This window comes from Salmo trutta, chromosome 5, assembly GCF_901001165.1.
Source record: "Salmo trutta chromosome 5, fSalTru1.1, whole genome shotgun sequence".
Taxonomy (NCBI): domain Eukaryota; kingdom Metazoa; phylum Chordata; class Actinopteri; order Salmoniformes; family Salmonidae; genus Salmo; species Salmo trutta.
Window position 1 is genome coordinate 22,937,081 of NC_042961.1, and position 26,165 is coordinate 22,963,245.

General features: G+C 41.9%; 1 protein-coding gene across 5 annotated transcripts in view; it reads left to right on the plus strand.

The window, feature by feature from the left end:
* Positions 1 to 25,962, plus strand: part of LOC115193891 (cullin-9) — a 69,214-nt gene extending 43,252 nt beyond the window's left edge. For 4 of the 5 annotated variants that reach the window (XM_029753020.1, XM_029753021.1, XM_029753022.1 and 1 more), the window contains 15 exons: positions 5,101 to 5,272; positions 6,653 to 6,798; positions 6,902 to 7,031; positions 7,238 to 7,440; positions 7,785 to 8,038; positions 8,902 to 9,277; positions 12,191 to 12,331; positions 13,617 to 13,781; positions 14,016 to 14,179; positions 14,330 to 14,423; positions 17,274 to 17,459; positions 20,827 to 20,944; positions 23,644 to 23,777; positions 23,909 to 24,000; positions 24,126 to 25,962. In XM_029753020.1, the coding sequence (XP_029608880.1) occupies positions 5,101 to 5,272; positions 6,653 to 6,798; positions 6,902 to 7,031; positions 7,238 to 7,440; positions 7,785 to 8,038; positions 8,902 to 9,277; positions 12,191 to 12,331; positions 13,617 to 13,781; positions 14,016 to 14,179; positions 14,330 to 14,423; positions 17,274 to 17,459; positions 20,827 to 20,944; positions 23,644 to 23,777; positions 23,909 to 24,000; positions 24,126 to 24,300 (2,550 nt within the window). In that variant the 3' untranslated portion in view covers positions 24,301 to 25,962. Of the gene's footprint in view, positions 1 to 5,100; positions 5,273 to 6,652; positions 6,799 to 6,901; positions 7,032 to 7,237; positions 7,441 to 7,784; positions 8,039 to 8,901; positions 9,278 to 12,190; positions 12,332 to 13,616; positions 13,782 to 14,015; positions 14,180 to 14,329; positions 14,424 to 17,273; positions 17,460 to 20,826; positions 20,945 to 23,643; positions 23,778 to 23,865; positions 24,001 to 24,125 lie in introns of all 5 variants that reach the window. The other variant, XM_029753025.1, reaches the window with a different exon arrangement.
* Positions 25,963 to 26,165: the final 203 nt, after the last annotated feature.

A 26,165-nucleotide genomic window follows, 5' to 3' on the forward strand; every position in this document is an offset into this window, starting at 1 on the left:
GAGAGGCATTGCCTTAGATCGCTGCACCACTCTTCCCTCCATATGTGTAACAATCCGTCATCTCTTGCCAGTCCACTTGTGACTATTATCTCATGTAAGTGTGTGTGTGTGTTCTGTGTTATTATTTAGTTAGTAAATAAATTAAATCAATTTGTGTAGTACTGAATATTCAGAAGGGCTTGGGATCCAAGGATTATACGACGTTCAGTACTCTTTAGAGTGTATGTCAGGAGAAAGTAACTCGTTAAACAACTTTTCCCGTGGTGCCCCAAATTCCTAATGAGTTAATTGTTAAATGATTCATTTAATTGAGTAATAATTAAGTTAGTTGGTAAAATAGCAGTCATCAGAGTAATGATAGTCAAGTCACGACAGTAGGGATCGTGCCAGGTTTCCTCCAGACATGACGCTTGGCATTCAGGCCAAAGAGTTCAATCTTGGTTTCATCGGACAGATAATCTTTAATTAGCCTTTTACTGAGTGGCTTCCGTCTGGCCACTATACCATAAATGCCTGATTGGTGGAGTGCTGCAGAGATGGTTGTCCTCTCCACAGAGGAACTCTGGAGCTCTGTCAGAGTGACCATTGGGTTCTTGGTCACCTTCCTGACCAAGGCCCTTATCCCCCGATTGCTCAGTTTGGCTGGGTGGTTCCAAACTTCTTCCATTTAAGAATGATGGAGGCCACTGTGTTTTTGGGGAACTTAAATGCTGCAGACATTTTTCGGTACCCTTCCCCTGATCTGTGCCCTAACACAATCCTGTCTCGGAGCTCCACGGACAATTCTTTCGACCTCATGGCTTAGGTTTTTGCTCTGACATGCCCTGTCAACTGTGGGACCTTTCTAAATCTGTCCAATCAGTTGAATTTTCCACAGGTGGACTCCAATCAAGTTGTAGAAACACCTCAAGGATGATCAATGGAAACCGGATGCACATGAGCTCAATTTTATGTCTCATAGGAAAGGGCCCGAATACTTGCATAAATAAGGTATTTCTGTTTTCATTTTTAATGAATGTGCAAACATTTCTAAACAGTTTTCTCTTTGTCATTATGGGGCATTGTGTGGAGATTGAGTGAGTAAAATGTTTTATTTAATCTATTTTAGTATAAGGCTGTAACATGACAAAGTGGAAAAAATAAAGGGCTTAATGGTAAGTAATGTAGTGTAATTTTGGAGTAACCTTTATTGTAAATAAGAATAGAATATGTTTTTAAACAGTTATACATTAAAGTAGACGCTACCAGGATTACGGATAATCCTGAATGAATCGTGAGTAATGATGAGTGAGAAAGTTAGACGACATTAATATCATACCCCTCAGAAAATGCTAACCTCACCTTCTATTGTAATGGTGAGAGATTAGCATGTCTTGGGGGTATGATATTTGTGCGTCTAACTTTCTCACTCATTATTATTCACGATTCATTCAGGATTATCTGCAATCATGGTAGTTTTCAAAAGAATGTAGAAGTGTTTAGAAACATTTTCTAATCTTATTTACAATAAAAGCAACTCCAAACGATACTACATTATTTACCATTTATTTCTATTAGGCACAAAATAATCTGAAACAACCAAAACAAACAGCAAACGACTCCAAGTTTGTAGAGTCACAAGCCTGATGTAGTCATTGATTGCTAGGAATATGGGACCTAATACTAAAAACGTTTGACTACTTTAATAGACATACAGTTGAAGTCGGAAGTTTACATATACCTTAGCCAAATATATTTAATCTCAGTTTTTCACAATTCCTGACATTCAATCCTAGTAAAAATTCCCTGTCTTAGGTCAGTTAGGATCAACACTTTATTTTAAGAATGTGAAATGTCAGAATAATAGTAGAGTGATTTATTTCAGCTTTTATTTCTTTCATCACATTCCCAGTGGATCAGAAGTTTACATACACTCAATTAGTATTTGGTAGCCTTTTAAATTGTTGGGTCAAATGTTTTGGGCAGCCTTCCACAAGCTTCCCACAATAAGTTGGATGAATTTTGGCCCATTCCTCCTGACAGAGCTGGTGTAACTGAGTCAGGTTTGTAGGTCTCCTTGCTCGCACACGCTTTTTCAGTTCTGCCCACACATTTTCTAAATGATTGAGGTCAGGGCTTTGTGATGGCCACTCCAATACCTTGACTTTGTTGTCCTTAAGCCATTTTGCCACAACTTTGGGGCCATTGTCCTTTTGGAAGACCCATTTGCAACCAAGCTTTAACTTCCTGACTGATGTCTTGAGATGTTGCTTCAATATATCCACATAATTTTCCTTTCTCATGATGCTATCTATTTTGTGAAGGGGGGAAAAGGGGGACGCTTGCAAGCCGAAGAACACCATCCCGACTGTGAAGCACGGGGGTGGCAGCAAAGCATCCGTACAACATGATGCTGCCACCCCCGTGCTTCACGGTCGGGATGGTGTTCTTCAGCTTGCAAGCGTCCCCCTTTTCCCCCCCAAACATAATGGTCATTATGGCCAAAAAGTTATATTTTTGTTTCATCAGAAAGTACGATCTTTGTCCCCATGTGCAAGCCTCCCCCTTTTTCCTCCAAACATAACAATGGTCATTATGGCCAAACAGTTCTATTTCTGTTTCATCAGACTAGAGGACATTTCTCCAAAAACTACGATCTTTGTCCCCATGTGCAGTTGCAAACCGTAGCCTGGCTTTTTTATGGCGGTTTTGGAGCAGTGGCTTCTTCCTTGCTTAGCAGCCTTTCAGGATATGTCAATATAGGACTCATTTTACTGTGGAAAAATATACTTTTGTACCCGTTTCCTCCAGCATCTTCACAAGGTCCTTTGCTGTTGTTCTGGGATTGATTTGCACTCTTTGCACTAAGGTACGTTCATCTCTAGGAGACAGAATGCGTCTCCTTCCTGAGCGGTACGACGGCTGCGTGGTCACATGGTGTTTATACTTGCGTACTATTGTTTGTACAGATGAGTGTGGTACCTTCAGGAATTTGCTCCCCAGGATGAACCAGACTTGTGGAGGTCTACAATTTTTTGAGGGCACAGTTTGAGGGTAGGCCTTGAAATACATCCACAGGTACACCCCCAATTGACTCAAATGATGTCAATTAGCCTATCAGAAGCTTCTAAAGCCATTACATAATTTTCTGGAATTTTCCAAGCTGTTTAAAGGCACAGTCAACTTAGTGTATGTAAACCTCTGACCGACTGGAATTGTGATACAGTGATTATAAGTTAAATAATTGTTGGAAAAATGACTTGTGTCATGCACAAAGTAGATGTCCTAACCGACTTGCCAAAACTATAGTTTAACAAGAGTGGTTGAAAAACAAGTTTTAATGACTCCAACATAAGTGTATGTTAACTTCCGACTTCAACTGTAAGTGATTTTTCCCAATACTGTCGATCCGTTTAAAATGGGTTGACTATGTACAAAGTGTTGTAATTTCTAAATGGTTCACCCAATATGGATGAAAATACCCTCAACTTAAAGCTGACAGTCTGAAATTTAACCCCACAGTCATTGTATCATTTAAAATCCAAAGTGTTGGAGTATAGAATGTACTCTGTGCCACTGTCCCAATGCTTTTGGAGCTCACTGTATATAACAGTTTCCAAAGCAGCATACACATTGTCGTGACGTTACTATCATTGTGGTGACTGCTATTTATCGAATAATTATTACTCAATTTAAATTAATCATGTAACAACTTACTCATTGGGAATTTGGGGCACCACGGGAAATGTATGTTTAATGAGTTAGCGTCTCCCGAATTAACTCGAGTATATAGACATCGTACCAGTCACCAATTAATCATTTCCTCATATCAGTTTCATTCTGAACGTTGTTGACTTCGTAAATCTGCACAACCCCGAGTCTTACTAATCATTCTGTACAATACATTGATTTGATTATTTACTAACAAGCTAAATGATAACATAATATAGACACGGTGTACGTTATTGATTAGAAACGTAACACATTGACAACAATTCCCTAGCGGACTAATACAATATGACACTGGCTACACAAGATGGAGATTTAAAGAGAGAGAAAGCGACAAAGAGAAGCAACACTTGGATACATTTGGAAACTTTACTTATTGCCCCAATACCTTGCCCCGAACTGCCGCTCTTATGGGTAATAAGTAATGCATGTATTTACGTGTTGAAGGTCTTCGTTGGGTGTCTCTGTTGGGCCCAGACCTCCGTGGGCAGAGTTCCGCTCGGTGAGAAGGGGTCTTCTGATCCGTGTAGATGATCCCCGAGTGGGGATAAGAGCAGTTTAGACAATAATTTGAAGAGAATAACTGGATGGTCCTGCTTAAATTCACCTTCTTAGATACAGTACTCAACCGTAGCAATGATTAAGAGGTTCCTTTGTCTTCAACCTTGTTGCGTTTCGGGGTCATGACTAATCGTAGACCTCAGCTGCAGCTTGTGGCCCTTCTAGTCTGATATGTTAATTCTTAACTCAAATGCTTTATACCCTTTGGTAAAATTGAGGCGTTTACATCAGGCTGGCACGCTCTCTGGGTTCCCTGGGGCGTGGCTAGTTACGAGGCAAGGTATCACAATAGGATCTCGTTAGAGAACAAAAATCACAATCTTATCGTTACAAAAACATTCTTTATCCTGGATATTTTCCACACAATGTATAGTATGTAAACATGACATACACGTATGAAAACTCATCAAGTTACAATGTTTTCGTTATACCGTCTTCATGCAACTTTTAATGACATCACAAAATAGACATTCATATTCCATCTCATCATTCCCAGTATTCGGATATTGAAATATATTGTCCATGGTTTGATGTTGAAGTTCTTGGGCGGCAAACTCTTCTGTAACACAGATGCATTCCATTTGCACAAATTAGGCCCCAAAAGGAATCGTCTGCTGCCTATTGTTAACGATCTATGTGAGGTGTCATAAAACCCCCACATCATTCCTCTCCCCCTCTGCGGGAGAGAGGGAGCTCTGTAGAGCTGATCCACTGTAATCTGATCCTTTGGAACCTCACAGGAGAGTCATGACAACATATTACAATGTTATATGGCCTATTGGGAATCCAACCCATAACCTCCCAAAAATGTTGTCCTTTTCTGTGCTGCAGATGATGGATGATCAGCCGTCTGAGCCTGATGAGGAGAGTGAGGTGAAGGTGCTGGTCCTGTCTCCTCGCTGCTGGGCAGTCTCCTCACCCTGCTACCTGGACAACTCCAGCAGATACTTCCCCAAGCAGCTCTCTACCTACCTGGCAGAGTTCACAGACTTCTACTCTAACAGTCAGTCCCATTCTGTCATCTGTCTTTTCACAAAGTTTTGGCTGTATGTTTCTCTCCTCATATTGATATACACTGAACATGTTCCCAGAAATGTTCCATATGCACACAAAAAAAAGCAATGTGTACATCCCTGCTTGTGAGCATTTCTTCATTGTCAAGATCATCCACCTGACAGGTGTGGCATTTCAATAAGCTGATTAAACAGCATGATCATTATACAGGTCACCTTGTGCTGGGGACAACGAAAGGCCACTATAATGTGCAGTTTTGTCACACAACACAATGCCACAGATGTCTCAAGTTTTGAAGGAGTGTGCAATTGGCATGCTGACTACAGGAATGTCCACCAGAGCTGTTGCCAGACTATTGAACGTTGATTTCTCTTCCATAATCCACCTCCAATGTTATTTTAGAAAATTTGGCAGTATGTCTAACCGGCATCACAACCACACCAGCCCTGGACCTCCACATCCGGCTTCATCACCTGCGGGACCGTCTGAGACCGGCCACCCGGACAGCTGATGAAACTGTGGGTTTGCACAACCAAAGAATTTCCACACAACTGTCAGAAATCGTCTCAGGGAAGCTCATCTGCGTGCTCATCGATCTTACCAGGGTCTTGACCTGACTGTAGTTTGGAGTCATAACCGACTTCAGTGGGCAAATGCTCACCTTCGATGGCCGCTAGCACGCTGGAGAAGTATCCACCAGAGCTGTTGCCAGAGAATTGAATGTTCATTTCTCATACCATAAGCCGCCTCGAACATCGTTTTAGGGAATTTGGCAATGCGTGCAACCGGCCTCACAACTGCAGACTACGTGTAACCACACCAGCCCAAGACTTCCTTATCTGGTTTCTTCACCTGCAGGATTGTCTGAGACCAGCCACCCAGACAGCTGATGAAACTGAGGAGTATTTCTGTATGTAAGCCCTTTGTGGGGAAATCTCTTTGATTGGCTGTGGCTCATTTGGTAGAGCATGGTGTTTGCAACGCCAGGGTTGTGGGTTCGATTCCCACGGGGGGCCAGTACAAAAAAAAATGCATGAAATGTATGTATTCACTACTGTAAGTCGCTCTGGATAAGAGCGTCTGCTAAATGACAAAAATGTAAATGTAAAAAATGGGAGCCAGGCTCCCAGGCCTACCCAGTCATGTGAAATTCATAGATTAAGGCCTAATGAATTTATTTCTATTGACTGATTTACTTATATGAACTGTGGAATCGTTAAAATTATTGCATGTTGCTTTTATTTTTGTTAAGTATATTTCGCATAAGCCAAAATCTCGCCAAGTTCCATCAGAGCCAGTCTGTTACAATGTCGTCTTTGAGAACGAAGTGCTAGAGGCTGATTGGTGTGTGACGTGTGTTTGTCTGCAGGCCAGTGCATGTACAATCTGACCCACAGTAAGCCCCGGCGTCTGCAGTGGACCTGGCTGGGCCATGCAGAGCTGCACTATGGCCCCTGCACTCTCTACGTCTCCACCCTGCAGATGTACATCCTCCTACAGTTCAACCACCAACAGGTAACTAGATGGGGGAGAAACAGTGCAATGCACAATGGGAAATTGAGTTTAATTATTTCATTTTCTTAATTGACACTAAACTACCTCCTGTTATTATTTTCAGGATGTATCTGTGGAGGCTCTTCAGCAGGCTACAGGCCTTTCTCCGACAGTGCTGGCCCATGCGCTGTCTCCCCTCACTGCAGAGAAGGGCATTCTCACAACAGACAGCCCCGACAGCAATCTTGTGAATGGTGAGCTCCCGCTCTGTCTTTCCCTGGCTAGCTCTTTCTCTGAGCCTTTCACAAATACATTCTATGGAGCTACTGTGGATCCCTGCAATCCAGCAATTCTTTCAAAAAAAGATTCCATCCCCTGAATTGTTCCCGTTAGATGTTATTTACTGTTGGCGTTTGTGGAGTTGGACTGAATGTAAGGTTTTGTCCTTCTGTACACATAGGAGTCCTGAGGTTGAACAAAAAAGCTCTGTCTCAGAGTTTGGAAAACCACAGCTACTGCTACCTGCTACCCAAGCAGACCTACCTGAATGTGGACGAGGACGCTGCCTGCTCGCTGGAGAGGAAGAGGAACTTCATCTACTGCCTCATCATCCAGATCATGAAGGCTGAGAAAGAGATGAACATAGACAACCTGGTGTTCAGAGTAAGGCCTTGTTCCCTCATGTGTGACCAATGGAGATGATCAACTGATCCTATGTTTTATTTTTATTTTACCTTTATTTAACTAGGTAAGTCAGTTAGGAACAAATTCTTGTTCAGGGGAGAACGACAGATTTTTACCTTGTCAGCTTGGGGATTTGATCTTGCAACCTTTCGGTTACTAGTCTAACGCTCTAACCACTAGGCTACGCTGTGTAGTGGTAGTGTAAACATACATCCCTCCATGTTTCAGGATCAGCTTTTATTTCGATTCATCTTTATTTGATGTTCCAGATGTTAGCAGCGGGTGTCTTCATGTCCCTTATGTTATCCCTTGTCCTCCCTCAGGTGTTGGACACGTGTCAGAAGCGGGAGGTGACTCGTTCCCCAGGCTCGGTGCGTTTCAGCTGCAGCACTACAGACGTGCTGTCCTGTGTCATGCACGTCATCAGCAAGGGCTACATCAGGCGCAACGAGGACAGCCCCCACATCGTGGAGTTCCTGCCTGAAGACCCCTCCACTCCCCAGAAGGGCCAGGCGCATTTCTCCTTCAGCAAGGCAGAGCTGAAGAATAACCCCAGCAGCAGCAACGCTGACATCAGGTGTGCGGATGACCCTTGACCTAGTGGGGGAAGGGTTTTTAATGTAGATTGCTGGTGTAGTCTCTTGGTTGATTCTGTATCTCAGGGCAAGTTCTTTGTTTTTGAATTGTAGGGAAGGAGAGTAGAATAATTATTAACAGGCCTTCTTTTCCATGTGTATGTCTGCTATAGCCATTGCATAAATGCTTTAATAGCTAACCAATTGGGTTGAGTTTCTTCAGCCCTGACATTACAGCACTTATTTGTGCCATATGTACTCGTTCTGTCCTAGTTGAGATTTTAAATACACATTGACCTAAACTGTGGCTGCATGGCAATGCCTGATAATGTCAGTCATTTCACATACAGGATGACCATTGACCACTGATGCTGTTTATCTAATCCATTACCTTCAAAGAAACCCATGGCTCAAATAGTCTAATACATGCAACACAAAGAAATCTAGGCTGTTATGCCATATGTTGAGAAACAGTCAAAAGATGCAAGTGAATGTTCTATTAATATAAATAATAAAGAACATTTAAACTTTGAACCACGTTTGTTGCTTTCTTATTTTGTGTGGGTATAATACAGTAGTCTAGAAATGCTGTGTGGGGTGATCTTTTTTTAATGAAGATACCACAATTTGTCTCTACAGCTCTTTGCCATTAAAATCACACGAACTACTAACCTGATAATTACAAGCTCTGCTTTCCATAAGGATGTTATTCTGCTGCACTGTTTTTAATAACACATGCTTGTTCTCTGAAATGAGAGTATTTCCAATGTAATCATGCTAAACTGTGACCCTCCTCACGTTTAAGAAGTTAAGATTTCCATAACTGTAAGTTACCTCTTGTGACCTGCTGTGTCTTCTCCTCCAGCCTGGAAGGCATCATTGCAGCCCCTCAGAGTGTGGAAGACGGGGTCCTGGAGGCTGTCCTGTTGTCCATGGGCCGGACTATGAACCAGGAGGAGGTCGGGCAGCTGATGCAGCGCACAGTGCAGCAGGTCTCTGGCACCCTGAGTCTGGACCTGGACCAGGCTGAGCACCTGCTGGTACACTGCAAGTGGAACGTGGATGTGCTAATCCAGCGCTACACAGACGACCCAGACTCCCTGGTCATGGCTGCTGGGCTGAGGGGCTGGAACCCCCAGCCACCCCCCAGCCCTGTGTCCAGCTGCCCTGTGTGCCTCATCTCTCAAACAGGGGAGGCAGAGCCCGTTCCCACCCTCTGTTGCATGCACTACTGCTGCCGGGTCTGTCACTTTACCGATTTTTCTAATCCTTTTCCAACTTTAAACTAGTTTAATCTTGTATAGATGCTTTAAAGGGACATTTTGCAGTTGCAATATCATTTTTTTTTACTTAGAAATTAATGATATGTACCCATTGATTCTTGCTTTCAGAAAGTATTCATATATTTTGTTACAGCCTGAATTCAAAATGGATTTAATAGATATTTTCCCCGCCCATCTATACAAATTTTTTCCCCCCACATTATTTGAAATGAGAGTGAGAAATAGACTACAAAGTATGTGGACACCTGCTTGTCAAACATCTCATTCTAATTATTAATATGGAGTTGGTCTCCCCTTTGCTGCTAAAACAGCCTCCACTCTTCTGGGAAGGATTTCCACTAGATGTTGGAACATTGCTGCGGGGACTTGCTTCCATTCAGTCACGAGCATTAGTGAGGTCGGGCACTGATGTTGGGCGATTAGGCTTAGCTCGCAGTCTGCGTTCCAATTCATCCCAAAGGGGTTCGATGGGGTTGAGGTCAGGGCTCTGTGCAGGCCAGTGAAATTCTTCCACACCGATCTCGAAAAACCATTTCTGTATGGACATCCGCTTTGTGCACGGGGGCATTGTCATGCTGAAACAGGAAAGGGCCTTCCCCAAACTGTTGCCACAAAGTTGGAAGCACAGAATCGTCTAGAATGTCATTGTATGCTGTCGGGTTAAGATTTCCCTTCACTGGAACTAAGGGGCCTAGTCCGAATCATGAAAAACAACCCCAGACCATTATTCCTTTTGCACCAAACTTTACAGTTGGCACCATGCATTGGCGTAGGTAGCGTTCTCCTGGCATTGGTCGGACTGCAGATGGTGAAGCTTGATTCATCACTCCAGAGAATGCGTTTCCACTGCTCCAGAGTGCAATGGTGGCGAGCTTTACACCACGCCAACCGACGCTTGGAATTGCGCATGGTGATCTTAGGCGTGTGCTGCTGCTCGGCCACGGAAACCCATTTCATGAAGCTCCCGACGAACAGTTATTGTACTGACGTTGCTTCCAGAGGCAGTTTGGAACTTGGTAGGGAGTGTTGCAACCGAGATCAGACAATTTTTATGTGCTTCAGCACTCGGGAGTTCCTGTTCTGTGAACTTGTGTAGCCTACCACTTTGCGGCTGAGCCATTGTTGCTCCTAGACGTTTCCACTTCACAATAACGGCACTTAAAGTTGACTGGGGCAGCTCTAGCAGGGCAGAAATTAGACGAACTGACTTGTTGGAAAGGTGGCATCCTATGACGGTGCCACGTTGAAAGTCACTGAGCTCTTCAGTACGGCCCATTCTACTGCCTATGTTTGTCTATAGAGATTGCATGGCTGTGTGCTCGATTAGATACACCTGTCATCAACGGGTGTGGCTGAAATAGCCGAATCCACTAATTTGAAGGGGTGTCCACATACACTATATATACAAAAGTATGTGGACACCCCTTGAAATTAGTGGATTTGGCTATTGTACAATATTTGCACATTATTCTTACAAAAATTCCTCAAGCTCTGTCAAGTTGGTTGTTGATCATTGCTAGATAATCATTTTCATGCCGATTTAGGTTAAAACCGCCACTCGGCTTCTCAGGAACATTCGCTGTCTTCTTGGTAAGCAACTCCAGTGTATTTGGCCTTGTGTTTAAGGTTATTGTCCTGCTGAAAGGTAAATTTGTATCCCAGTCTGTTGGAAAGCAGACTGAACCAGGTTTTCCTCTAGGATTTTGCCTGTGCTTAGCGCTCTTCCATTTAGTTTTATCCTAAAAAAAACCGATGACAAGCATACCCATAACATGATGCAGCCACCACCATGCTTGAAAATATGAAGATTGGTACTCAGTGATGTTGGATTTGCTCCAAACATAACACTTTGTATTCGGGACATGAAGTACATTTCTTTGCTACATTGTTTGCCGTTTTACTTTAGTGCCTTATTGCAAACGTTGCATGTTTTGGAGGAAAAAAAATTCTGTACAGGTTTCCTTCTTTTCACTCATTTAGGTTAGTTTAAAATTCACTGCTCAACTGAGGGACCTTACAGTTATCTGTATGTGTGGGGTACAGAGATGAGGTAGTCATTCAAAAATCATGCTGTCCATGCAACTTATGTGACTTTAAGTACATTTTTACTCCTGAACGTATTTAGGCTTGCCAAAACAAAGGGGTTAAATACTTATTGATTCAAGACATTTCACCTTTTCATTTTTTATTACATTGTAAACATTTCTTAAAAACACAATTCCATTTTGACATTATGGGGTATTTATTGGGTGTAGGCCAATGACACAAAAATCTAAATATCAATTTTAAATTCAGGCTGTAACACAATGTGGAAAAAGTAAACGGGGAAAAAAAAAAAGTAAACGGATTTCTGAAGGCACTGTAACTTATAAATGCCCCATGAGCTTAGTTTAACTGTCTTTGCCCCATCAGAACCCAAAATTTAAGATTGTTTTACAACGTTTGTAAACAAAGAAAATGTAAAACACTACAGCCTTAAAGCATGGTTTAAACTACAAATGTGATATCATGGATGGTCAGTCCCTTCATGGATAGCTCGGTCTATGAATTTGAGCGGTTAGATTTCTCCAACCCCATCCCTCAGCTTTTTACCGAAACCAGGGTGAGGGTGCTTTATTGTTTTGACTGCTGATTGCTGCTTTAAGGATGAATTAGACTGTTCATGTTGAGTCGTACAGTGAGGGGAAAAAAGTATTTGATCCCCTGCTGATTTTGTATGTTTGCCCACTGACAAAGAAATGATCAGTCTATAATTTTAATGGTAGGTTTATTTGAACAGTGAGAGACAGAATAACAAAACAATCCAGAAAAAATGTGTGAACAGTTTGTCACAGGACTCCCATTTCATGATAATTTATTTTTCCTTCCTAGTCTTGCTGGCAGGAGTACCTCACGGCCAGAATTGAGCAGAACCTGGTGATGAACTGCAACTGTCCAATAACAGACTGCAGAGCACAACCTACCTCTCAGTTCTTCTTCAACATCCTGACCAACAAGGACACCATCGCCAAGGTCTGCCCCCCCCCCCCCCCCCCCCCCCCCCCCCCACACACACACACACACGAGAGCAACACACTTAAAGTGAATTTGGATAGTATTCAGTATTTGGAGAGTTTCTCCCATTCTTATCTTCAAATCCTCTTAAGATCTGTCAGGTTGGGTTCTGGGCTCTGGCTGGGCCACTCAAGGACAGTCAGAGACTTGTCCCGAAGCCACTCCTGCGTTGTCTTGGCTGTTTGCTTAGGGTCGTTGTCCTGTTGGAAGGTGAACCTTTACTACAGTCTGATTTCCTGAGCGCTCTGGAGCATGTTTTCATCAAGGATCTCTCTATACTTTACTCCGTTCATCTTTCCCTTGATCCTGACTAGTCTTCCAGTCCCTGCCGCTGAAAAACATCCCTACAGCATGATGCTGCCACCACCATGCTTCACCGTAAGGATGGTGCCAGGCTTCTTCCAAATGTGACACTTGGCATTCAGGCCGAAGAGTTTCATTAGACCAGAGAATCTTGTTTCTCATGGTCTGAGAGTCTTTAGGTGCCTTTTGGAAAACTCCAAGTCGGCTGTCATGTGCCGTTTACTGAGGAGTGGCTTCCGTCTGGCCACTCTACCATAAAGGCCTGATTGGTGGAGTGCTGCAGAGATATTTGTCCTTCTGGAAGGTTCTCCCATCTCCACACAGGAACTCTGGAGCTCTGTCAGAGTGACCATTGGGTTCTTGGTCACCTCCCTGACCAAGGCCCTTATCCCCGATTGCTCAGTTTGTCCGGGCGGCCAGCTCTAGGAAGAGTCTTGGTGGTTGCAAACTTCCATTTAAGAATGACGGAGGACCTTCAATGCTGCTGAATTCTTTTGGTACCCTTCCCCAGATCTGTGCCTCGACACAATCCTGTCTCGGAGCTCTGCGGACAGTTCCTTCGACCTCATGGCTTGGTTTTTGCTCTGACATGCACTGGATGATCCATGGAAACAGCATGCACCTGAGCTCAATTTCGAGTATCATAGCAGAAGGTCTGAATACTTATGTAAATAAGGTATTTCTGTTTGATTTTTATACGTTTGCTAAAATTTCTAAACCTGTTTTTGCTTTGTCATTATGGAGTATTGTGTGTAGATTGAGCATTTTTATTTATTTAATCCATTTTAGAATAAGGCTGTAACGTAACAAAAAATACTTGATGTACTGTATATAAACCCATAAAGTTATGCATGTCCAGTTGTACATGTTTGCTGATCGTGAGTTTAAAACAGTAGTGCCTATCCATCCTCTGAGGCTCCTGTCCTCTGTTTCTCCCCAGTATGAGAACGCTCTCCTCCGGGGCTACGTGGAGTGCTGCTCCAACCTGACCTGGTGCACCAACCCCTTGGGCTGTGACCAGATCCTGTGCAGGGAGAATATCGGCAGCATGGGCACCTGCTCAAAGTGCTGCTGGTCCTCCTGCTTCAGCTGCAACTTTCCAGAGGTTAGCACTGAGCTGTCATACATATCTCCTGTCCTCATTCATGTGTTTTATTTGTCTTTTTTATTTATTTTCATTTCAATGGCATTGAATCAGAAATCCATATTTGTATGGGTACCCATCAGACCTGGTGTAGTGTAACTCTATCTAGTTCATATAGTAGTTTTGTTCATAGAGACAGACAAGCAAGCAGAGAATAGATTTATGCTGATTTCTTAACCCACACTATCTCCCTAGGCTCACTACCCAGCCAGTTGCAGTCACATGTCCCAGTGGATAGACGATGGTGGCTACTACGAGGGTATGACCATGGAAGCTCAGAGTAAGCACCTTGCCAAACTCATCTCCAAACGCTGCCCCAGCTGCCAGGCCCAGATAGAGAAGAACGATGGGTGCCTACAGTAAGTATAAAGCCACTGGACCCGTTTCAATCCTCAGCCCTATTCTCTGTCGATTTCCATCAAACCATTTCAAGGTTTACCAGAAGTATGTTGTAGGGATTTATAGGCATCACTGTTACTGCCACTCAGTGTCATTTTATTTTTTTTCAGTATGACTTGTGCCAAATGTAACCATGGATTTTGCTGGAGGTGTCTCAAGCCATGGAAACCAACCCACAAAGATTACTTCAACTGCTCAGCTATGGTAATTCCAATTGACTTGATTAAATTAAGTTTGTGCTTCATACGATTTTGTACAAATGCAAAGGGTTTCCCCTCCATATGTATTTGGACAGCGCATTTTTTTTATTTGGCATTTTTTATTTGGCTCTGTACTCCACCATTTTGTATTTGATCAAATGTTTCACGAGGCCACTTTACAGAATGTCACCTTTTATTTGAGGGTATTTTCATCCATATCTGTTTTACCTGTTAGAAATGAAAGCACTTTATTTACAGTGCCTTCGGAAAGTATTCAGACCCCTTGACTTTTTCCACATTTTGTTACGTTACAGCCTTATTCTAAAATGGATTAAATAAATAAAACATCCTCGGCAGTCTATACACAATACCCCATAATGACAAAGGGAAAACAGGTTTTTAGAAATGTAAAACAAAATAATAAACATAAATACCTTATTTACATAAGTATTCAGACCCTTTGCTATGAGACTCAAAATGGACCTCGGGTGTATCCTGTTTCCATTGATCATCCTTGATGTTTCTTCAACTTGATCCACCTGGTGGTAAATTCAATTGATTGGACATGATTTGGAAAGGCACACACCTACCTATATAAGATCCCACAGTTGACAGTGCATGTCAAAGCAAAACCATGAGGTCGTAGGAATTGTCTGTAGAGCGCCGAGACAGGATTGTGTTGAAGCACAGATCTGGGGAAGGGTACAAAAACATTTCTGCAGCATTGAAGGTGCCCAAGAACACCAGGGCCTCCATACTTCATAAATGGAGGAAGTTTGGAACAACCAAGACTCTTCCTAGAGCTGGCCACATGGCCAAATTGAGCAATCAGGGGGGGAAGGGCCTTGGTCAGGGAGGTGACTAAGAAACCCGATGGTCACTCTGACAGAGCTCCAGAGGTCCTCTATGGAGATGGTTGTCCTTCTGGAAGTTTCGCCCATCTCTGCAGTACTCCACCTAACAGGCCTTTGTGGTAGAGTGGCCAGACGGAAGCCACTCCTCAGTAAACGGCACAACAGCCCAAAAGATTCTCTGGTCTGTTGAAACCAAGATTGAAGTCTTTGGCCTGAATGCCAAGCGTCACATCTGGAGGAAACCTGGCACCATCCCTACGGTGAAGCATGGTGGTCGAAGCATCATGCTGTGGGGATGTTTTTTAGCGGCAGGGACTGGGAGACTAGTCAGGATCAAGGCAAAGATGAATGGAGCAAAGTACAGAGATCCTTGATGAAAACCTGCTCCAGAGCGCTCAGGACCTCAGACAGGGGCAAAGGTTCACCTTCCAACAGGACAACGACCCTAAGCACACAGCCAAGACAACGCAGGAGTGGCTTCGGGACAAGTCTCTGAATTTCCTTGAGTGGCCCAGCCAGAGCCAGAACTTGAACCGATGTAGCATCTCTGGAGAGACCTGAAAATAGCTTTGCAGCGACGCTCCCCATCCAAGCCAGGTCGCAATTGTAAATGAGAACTTGTTCTCAACTTGCCTACCTGGTTAAATAAAGGTGAAATAAATAAATTAAATAAAAAACGTGACAGAGCTTGAGAGGATCTGCAGAGAACAATGAGAGAAACTCCCCAAATACAGGTGTACCAAGCTTGTAGCGTCATACCCAAGAAGACTCGAGGCGGTAATCGCTGCCAATGTGCTTCAGCAAAGTACTGAGTAAAGTGTCTGAGAACTTATGTAAATGTCATATTTCATTTTCTTATATTTTTTATTATAAATGAACAAACATTTCTAAAAATCTGTTTTTGCTTTGTCATAATGTAGATTGAGGAAAAGGGGTCTGAATACTTTCCGAAGGCACTGTATGTAGTCCACCCATTTGAGGAAGTCAAGTATTTGGACAAATTTGCTTACTGTATTAAAGGAGTCAAAGGTTTAGTATTTTGTCTTTGCAATCAATGACTACATCAAGCTTGTACAAACTTGTTGGATGCATTTGCAGTTTTTGGTTGCGTTTTAGATTATATTTTGCCCAATGGGAACTGAATGGTGAATAATGTATTTTCTCATTTTGGAGTCACTTTTATTGTGACTAAGAATAGAATATGTTTCTCAACACTTCTACATTTATGTGGATAATCATGAATGAACTGTGAAAAATGATGAGTGAGAAAGTTAGGCACAAAGATCATACCTCCCCTGTTATTGGTAATTGTGAGGTTGCCAAGTTTTGTTGTAGCCTTTGTAACCTTCTCACTCATTATTCCTTTTTCAGTGTTCAGAAACATCTTTATCTACTAACATAGAAAGAAAATTACTCCAGTCACCATTCAGTTCCTATTGGGCAAAACCTAACCCAAACAAATTGCAAATGCACCCGAGTTTGTAGAGTTACTAGCTTGATGTAGTCATTGCGTGCTAGGAATATGGGACCAAATACTCCTCTTTTGACTACATTAATACTCCGTGAATTTGTCAAAAATACTTGACTTCCTCAAATGGGGGGACTAGATACATGAAGTGCTTTCATTTCTAAACAAAAAAACAGATGAAAGAAAATAAAAGGTGACACTGTACTGTTGCCTCGTGAAACATTTGATTCCAAAATGCTAGAGTGAGCAGACAAATAAAAATAACTAATAGCTTCACAGTCCAAATGCGTATGGAGGGGAGTGTATTTCCCCTTGGTATATAATATGGTCATCCGTGTCCAATCTAAACCTACTACATACTTAAATACAGGGTTTCCCAAACTCGGTCCTGGGGCCCCCCCTGGCTGCATGTTTTGCCCTAACACTACACAGCTGATTCAAATAATCAAAGCTTGATAATGAGTAGCTGTGTAGTGCTGGGGGGGGGGGGAGAGAGATCCAATGCAGTGATCCACTTTTTTTCTGGCTGCAGGCGAGTAAAGCAGCAAGGCAGGAAAAGAAGTTCCAAGATTACAATGAGAGATGCACTTTCCACAACCAAGCCAAGGACTTTGCCATCAATCTAGAGAGCAAAGTCTCCTCCATCAATGAAGCCCTGCAAATGAAGTCCTTGACATTTGTTATTGATGCCTGCAAAGTCCTCGCTCAAGCGCACAAGGTAAGAGGAAGTAAACTAATAAGAAAATAACTGTCCATTCTGTAGAGATGTTTAAGCAATCGCCACGCAATCACCAAGCACGCTTTTGGAACATTGACATTTAAAAAAGTATAATAAATCAATTTAATATACACCATCACAATATATCCTTTATTTTAGGCAGGTCTAAAGAAACATTATGATATGAAGAACATGTATTTTAGAATAACAGAACAGGAGCCTACTATATGTTATCTGGCTATGCACCATGCCATAGGCTGTATGTAGGCTTGTTCATTTAGCAGACAAGATATGCTTAAGTCGGATGCCATTGTTTTATATTATATGATTTTATAGTAAGAAGAATATAATTGAACTTATCTGAAATAAATATAAACGGTATTTGTCCCCTTCTGGTGCGAGTGCACATGAGCGTAAAAGGGATAATTTGAAACCGGTCCTATACACTAGATTGAGTTTGCAACTTTAGTTGTACACTGAACAAAAATATAAATGCAACAATTTGTTACAGTTACAGTTCATACAAAGAAATCAGTCAATTTAGATAAATTCATTAGGCCCTAATCTATGGATTTCACATGACTGGGAATATAGATATGCATCTGTTGGTCATAGATACTTAAAAAGTAGGGGCATGGATCAGAGAACCAGTCAGTATCTGGTGTGACCACCATTTGCCTCATTCAGTGCGACACATCTCCTTCGCATAGAGTTGATCAGGCTGTTGATTGTGTCCTGTGGAATGTTGTCCCACTCCTATTCAATGGCTGTGCAAAGTTGCTGGATATTGGCGGGAACTGGCACACTCTGTCGTAAATGTTGATCCAGAGCATCCCAAACATGTTCAATGGGTGACGTGTGGTGAGTACGCAGGCCATGGCAGAATTGGGACATTTTCAGTGTCCAGCAATTGTGGACAGATCCTTGCGACATGGGACCGTCTATTATCATGCTGAAACATGAGGTGATGGCGGCGAATGAATGGGCCTCACGATCTTGTCACGGTATCTCTGTGAATCAAAATGGCCATCGATAAAATGCAATTGTGTTTGTTGTCCGTAACATATGCCTGCCCATACCATAAACCCGCTGGCTACCATGGGGCACTCGTTGATATTAGCAAAGCGCGCTGTCTGCCATCTGCCTGGTACAGTTGAAACCGGGATTCATCTGTGAAGAGCACACTTCTCCAGCGTGCTAGTGGCCATCGAAGGTGAGCCTTTGCCCACTGAAGTCGGTTATGACGCCAAACTACAGTCAGGTCAAGACCCTGGTAAGATCGATGAGCATGCAGATGAGCTTCCCTGAGACGATTTCTGACAGTTGTGAGGAAATTCTTTGGTTGTGCAAACCCACAGTTTCATCAGCTGTCCGGGTGGCCGGTCTCAGACGGTCCCGCAGGTGATGAAGCCGGATGTGGCGGTCCAGGGCTGGTGTGGTTGTGATGCTGGTTAGACATACTGCCAAATTTTCTAAAATAACATTGGAGGCGGATTATGGAAGAGAAATCAACATTCAATTGTCTGGCAACAGCTCTGGTGGACATTCCTGTAGTCAGCATGCCAATTGCACTCTCCCTCAACTTGAGACATCTGTGGCATTGTGTTGTGTGACAACTGTACATTTTAGAGTGGCCTTCTATTGTCCCCAGCACAAGGTGAACACTGTGTAATGTCCATGCTGTTTAATCAGCTTCTTGCTATGGCACACCTGTAAGATGGATGGATTATCTTGGCAAAGGAGAAATGCTCACTAACAGGGATGTAAACAAATTTGTGCACAACATTTTAGAGAAATAAGCTTTTTGTGCGTATTGAACATTTCTGGGATTGTTTATTTCAGCTCATGATATATGGGACCAACACTTTACATGTTGCGTTTATATTTTTGTTGGGCATAAATGATACAAACCTCAGAATGTCTTAGAAATCTAAATATATATGGGCTGTATGGTGACACTATAGGCTATTGATGTTTTGGGGAAGTCGCAAAAAAAGCTTGGGCTCTGTTCCTTGCCTCAGGCTGCACATGTTGTTCTCAATTTAATCCCATCTTTACTAATATGCAAAATTTGTTTAGATTTAGAATGGCCCGTTTTAAAATGGGCAGGGGAAGAAAGATGTAGTCTGTATGCACTCGAATAGCAAATGGAGGCCGCTTTCCCACCGGTTCGTTTTTCAATCATGCCGGGTTATTTCACTCCATGCATCAACTACTGTTTTTGTGGAGCATGCAGCCTCTTGCTGCGCGACAGGTGATATTCCGCCCAAACTCTGTACACCATGGGCTCTAAAACCCTGTTCCTGCAGCTTCCCCGTGCTTAATTTGGGAAACCAAGTCAAATCTTTTCATTAACATCGATAGTAAAAAAAACAAAAAATCACAACGAAACACAGGCTATTTCATTGAACTGTTGCCAGCCCCTCTCTCTGCATGCTCGAGAAAGGAATGAAGGATACAGAGATGGAAACGGATGGCGGTGAGATTCTGTCGCTAAAGCCTATTACTAGGCTATTCAAATACAAATTCATTATAATTGTAGGCTAACTCTGTCACCCTGCACAATCGATGAATCAATAGCATCTCCTAGGCCTATACGTTCTCTCCGACTCATGGATAGAAATTTGGAGTGTAGCATAAGGTAACCAGTCCATCCAGTATGCATAATAATACAGTACACACTCAAAGGCGATTGATAGAATTTTAATTTTGGCGTATAGGCTAAACCAATTTTGAACCAAAACATCTTAAATCTTTTATTTTATTTTTTTTCTGCCATGTGTAATATGCGGTATGCTATGTATTGTATAACAGAACAATCATTATTTTAATTCAATGTTTTTTTCAGGCTTGGGTTCATATATAGGCCTGTGTATGGATAAGCTCGAATATGCATACGTTTTTTTTTTTAATGAATCATCACATTAGAAAGCGCTGTCCATTTCGTTGTTAGTCTTTGAAACAATATCCACAACGACCATATTTTCCACTGCTTCAGCCTGTTGTTGCACTTCATTCTTTAATTTAATCAATCCCAGTGAGATAATTATTATTATTTTTTTTTTTAAGCACAATACTGATTTGGTGAGTGTTTGATTGCATTTGCATTGATGTTAGAGGGACAATTGAGCACTGAGTACCAGGCCATTAATGACCTTATGGTCGTTAGTTTGTTGGGTACTACCGATGCATGTCCAGAGTGCATAAGAGAAGATTACCTTGACTCAACGGTCACATGGCGTTTTACTGCAGTCATGACTGCCAGTGTGGCGGTAATACGGTCACCTCGAGCCCTATTCATGATTAACCTTTTCAGCATTTAAAAGATATGACTAATATGGATCCCTTGCCTGACTGTGCCATGTAGGTGCTGGCCTACTCGTGTGTGTACAGCTACTACAACCAGGACACAGAGAAGATGGATGTGATGGAGCAGCAAATGGAGGCCCTGGAGCTTCACACCAACACTCTACAAATCCTGCTGGGTAAGACCTGCAGGAATTACAGTGCCTAGAGAAAGTATTCACACCGCTTCTTAACCATATCCACATTTTGTTGTTACAGCCTGAATTTAAAAATGATTAAATTGAGATTTTGTGTCACTGGCCTAAACACAATACCCCATAATGTCAAAGTGGAATGATGTTTTTAGAAATTTTTACAAATTAATACAAAATGAAAAGCTGAAATGTCTTGAGTCAATAAGTATTTAACCCCTTTGTTATGACAAGCCTAAATACAGTGCATTCAGAAAGTATTCAGACCCCTTCCATTTTATTTTTTGTTATGTTACAGCCTTATTCTAAAATTGATTAAATAAATACAAATCTTCAATCTACACACAGTACCCCATAATAACAAAACAAAAACAGTTTTTTATATTTTTTTTGCAAATGTATCAAAAATCTAAAACAGATACCTTAAGTATTCAGACCTTTTGCTATGAGACTTGAAATTGAACTCAGGTGTATCCTGTTTCCACTGATCATCCTTGAGATGTTTCTACAACTTGATTGGAGTCCACCTATGGTAAATTCAATTGATTGGACATCTCTGCAGCACTCTACCAATCAGGCCTTTAGGGTATTGGCCAGATGGAAGCCCGCTTGGAATTTGCCAAAAGGCACCTATAGACTCTCAGACAATGAGAAACAAGGTTCTCTGTTCTGATGAAACCAAGATTGAAATCTTTGGCCTGAATGCCAAGTGTCACGTCTGGAGGAAACCTGTCACCATCCCAATGATGAAGCATGGTGGTGGCAGCATCATGCTGTGGGGTGTTTTTTTCAGCGGCAGGGACTGGAAGACTAGTCCGGATAGAGGGAAAGATAAATGGAGCAAAGAACAGAGATCCTTGATGAAAACATTGTAGTTACTCCACAATACTAACCTAATTGACAGTGAAAAGTAGGAATCCTGTACAAAACATGCATCTTGTTTGCATTAAGGCATTAAAGTAAAACTGCAAAAAATGTGGCAAAGAAATGTACTTTATGACCTAAATACAAAGCGTTATGTTTGGGGCAAACACAACACATCACTGAGTACCACGCTTCATATTTTCAAGCATGATGGTGGCTACATCATGTTATGGGAATGCTTGTCATCGGCAAGGACTAGGAAGTTTAGAATTAAAATAATCGTAGAGGAAAACCTGGTTGTCTGCTTTCCAACAGACACTGGAGAACAAATTCACCTTTCAGTAGGACAATAACTTAAAACACAAGGCCAAATATGCTTACCAAATCAAGTTGTATTGGTCACATACACATGGTTAGTAGATGTTATTGCGAGTGTAGCGAAATGCTTGTGCTTTTAGTTCCCGACAGTGCAGCGATATCTAACAATTTCACAACAAATACCTAATACACAACCATCTAAGTAAAGAATGTAATAAGAATATGGATGAGCAATGACAGAGCAGCATAGGCTAAGATGCAATATAAAATACAGTATATACATATGAGATGAGTAATGCAAAATATGTAAACATTATTAAAGTGGCATTAAAGTTACTAGTGTTCCATTTATTAAAGTGGCCAATTATTTCACGTCTGTATGTAGGCAGCAACCACTCTGCTAGTGATGTTTGTTTAACAGTTGACTGTTCTTGAGATAGAAGCTGTTTTTCAGACTCTCCTGCTGTTTCCTGAGGTCCACGATCATCTTGTTGTTTGTTGACATTGAGTAAGAGGTTATTTTCCTGACACCATACTCCGAGAGCTCTCACCTCCTCCCTGTAGGCTACCAAGATGTCATTGAATGTTCCTGAGTGGCCTAGTTAGTTTTGACTTAAATAGTCTTGAAATTGGCTGTCTAGCAATGATCAACAACCAACTTGACAGAGCTTGAAGAATTTAGAAAAGAATAATGTGCAAATATTGTGCAATCCAGGTGTGCAAAACTCTTAGACCCACCCAGAAAGACTATGCTGTAATGGCTGCCAAAGGTGATTCTAACATGTATTGACTCAGTGGTCTGAATATTTATGTACATTTGATTTCTGTATTTCATTTTCAATAAATAAAAAATACATGTAAAACATGTTTTCACTTTGTCATTATGGGGCATTGTGTGTAGATGGGTGAGGATTTTTTCTTTTATTTAATACATGTTGAATTCAGGCTGTAACACAAAATGTGGATTGAGTCAAGGGGTATGAATAAAATGATCATTGTAAGATTGTCAAGGCAAAATTATATTACGTACAGATTGGCATTTGAAAGGATTTCACTATTAGAGATTTTTTTTACTTCAATGGAGACTTGCTCGCGTGACTCGAGAGATAGCCGGTGCGCTGCACTCTGATTGTTTAAGTAGAAGGGTGGAAGAGTTCTTATAGGGGTAAAGTCATACCATTGGAAACAGGAAGTTTCGGTAAAAAATAACTGTTGCGCACTTTGATTGACCGACAATAAGCTTCATGTGTGTAATGCATTTTGGCTACCGGTGTGTCTTTTTTATGGGGCACACTCATAACTCAAACTCTTGTTTTATTAAAATGTTGTATGCAATGGTCTATTCTTGTAGGCTATGTAACAATGTCACATAGGATCATTTTAGACACAGCCTTAAAAAAAAAAATATTCCTCAAATACTCTCCCAAGTAATCGAATACTAATGTCTGTTTTGGATATTTGTACACCATGGATGAGTTCTCATTGTCTGTGTCTTTCCCCTCCAGAGGAGACCCTGTTGCAGTGTACGGATCTAGCGTCCTGCATCCGTCTACTGAAGCCTGAGCACCTCAACACTGGCCTGGAACTCATCCGCCGCATTCAGGAGCGTCTGGTGGCCATTCTACAACACTCAACCCAGGTAGGGACTAGGGAGGGATTTACACACTCTGAAGAGCACAGCACAAAGTGTGGCGGTAATACTTATTGGGTGCTTTGTGGTCCAACAGCAAGTCATGAGGGTTTCCTCCTGTCTGGTCTCTCCAAACACAGGACTTTCGAGTGGGATACAACTCCAAAACGGGACAGGAACTGGAATCTGCTCAAGCTTCAAATCTTTCTAAGACCACAAACGCCAACAAAGTGTGAGTACAGGAGATTTGCGAAGTGGATCTCCACATTGGTTCCTGGATCTAGTAGCTTATTACTGAGAAAACGTTCTTCCTGATTTGCTGTGCTCACGGTGAGACCGGGTCTTCTCTCTCTGCAGGGCCGAGGGCTCTGAGTCTGACAACCATAACAACGAGGGTGGAGATGAGGCAGAGGAGGATGAATGGTATGACGATGAGTACGTTCCTGAATGGCATGAAGATGACGAGGATGACTTCTTTTCTGATGATGACGAGTCCGAAAACCTAGAGAGGGATTTCACTTCTTTTGACTAAACATCTGAGAATAGGAACAAAAAAATGTCAGTCTCAACCTGTGCAGGCACTGCAAGCACCATATAAATATATTTGAAAACATACAGTACTTAATAAACAAACAAAAATCCATCAGAGAGAGCGATGGTGACAGAGAAAAGCCATGGTCTGGTTTGAAGTGAGGCTGGGTGTGATCCTTCATTTTTCCAGTCAGCCTCTTTGCGCTGAGCCTTAACAATTTCAGTCCCATGCCACAACTGCAATTGTTGGATGGGCACACTTACATTGTTTATCTCACAGGTTTGAATTCCTAGAGCCTGATTCTTTTTCACATGACGCTGTTTTGAAGCCGATGAGGGTTCCATGACTGTCAGACATAATGAAGGATACCTGTAAGAAAATATTTTGGAGGTGTGACAATATACTTGAGAAAAAGCCAATACTTTGTGTAATACAAATGCTGCTTTTTCATTTACCAGCGTGACGGAAAAGGGATTTTATAATCCAGCGCTAGGAAGGCTGTTAAATTGGCAGAATGTTGTTCATTGCCAAATGGTTTGCCTTGATATATTTTTGTAATACATGGATATATGCCTTCATTCATAACGATAAAGTACTCATTCAGAAAATGCATTTCCATAGTGAAACTTAAAATACTGTTGAATTATTGGATGTTAATTTAGAAGGCTATTAAAGCTCAAACTGCGGTTAATACATCATGTTTGAGACATTTTCATGGGTTAAAGGGCTGCAAGGGGGCGAAGATTAGGAGGAAAAGTATGTAAGGTATTGGGTGTGCCTGGCAACAGTAGCCTGACGACTCGCAACATTCTTGCGCTGCATTGAAGTTAGCTACATACTTCTTCGGCGATTGGATCGTCTCTTACCAATTAGTGTCAAAGTCAATGACATATTTTCAAACCGCTGCTTTACCCATCGGTTTCTGGACCAATCAGACGGCCTTGAATATGTTCGCAAGTCGGTGAAGGGTCAGGGAGGTACTCCAATCAATCAAATATATTTTAGAAAGCCCGTTTTAAATCAGCAGTTGTCACAAATACCCATCCTAAAACCCCAATGCGCAAGCGATGTAGAAGCACAGAGCGACTCATTGCGGAGATGAAACTAACGTCCGTGGGTGTAGCATTTGGCCGGACCAAGGAGTCTGGGTAGTCGGGCAATGAGGGAGTTCTATTAACCTGAGCTGTGGTGCACCATTCTATGGCCCACGACGTGGTTGGGCAAAAGCGGTGAGGGAGGAGCGCCATCACAAATCGAACAGTAATCTGCGCCGCTTTCATGTCAACAATGCAGCATGGTGCATAGTCTAAAACCTACATCTCTTTTCCATTAAATGTTTTAATTTTCAAACTAGTTTTCATTGAAGGCACAGAAAGCGTTTTTATCAAAAGCAATCACTTTTGCATATAAAAACATAATCCTACTCATTACTCCACGTGCTTAATCTAGCCTACATCATGCTTTTTTTTGGGGGGGGGGCTTTTGAAATTTTGTCAATGTTTATCTGTATATGGGTTGAGGTATTTGATATCTCAACATGACACTTTGCTGTTGAGAGATCCTTATATTCACCCTGTGCATATTCAATAAATTTATATTTCTGATCTCAATGTTGAACTTGTGCAATGTCAGCTGACTTAATAAATGCGCTTTCTGCTATCATACTGGAGTGATTTCATAACTGTATATGTATTTCATAACTACATTACCTGATTTAAATGAGACAATATCATAAATATCACCATAGGCTGCTAGAGAATACTTCTGTGCAGTGAGGGGGGAAATAGTTTGTCATTCCCTGGCTTTTCCCAAAGAATATCTATTATATTGACAATGGAAATACATGTCCTCAAAGATGGAAGGCA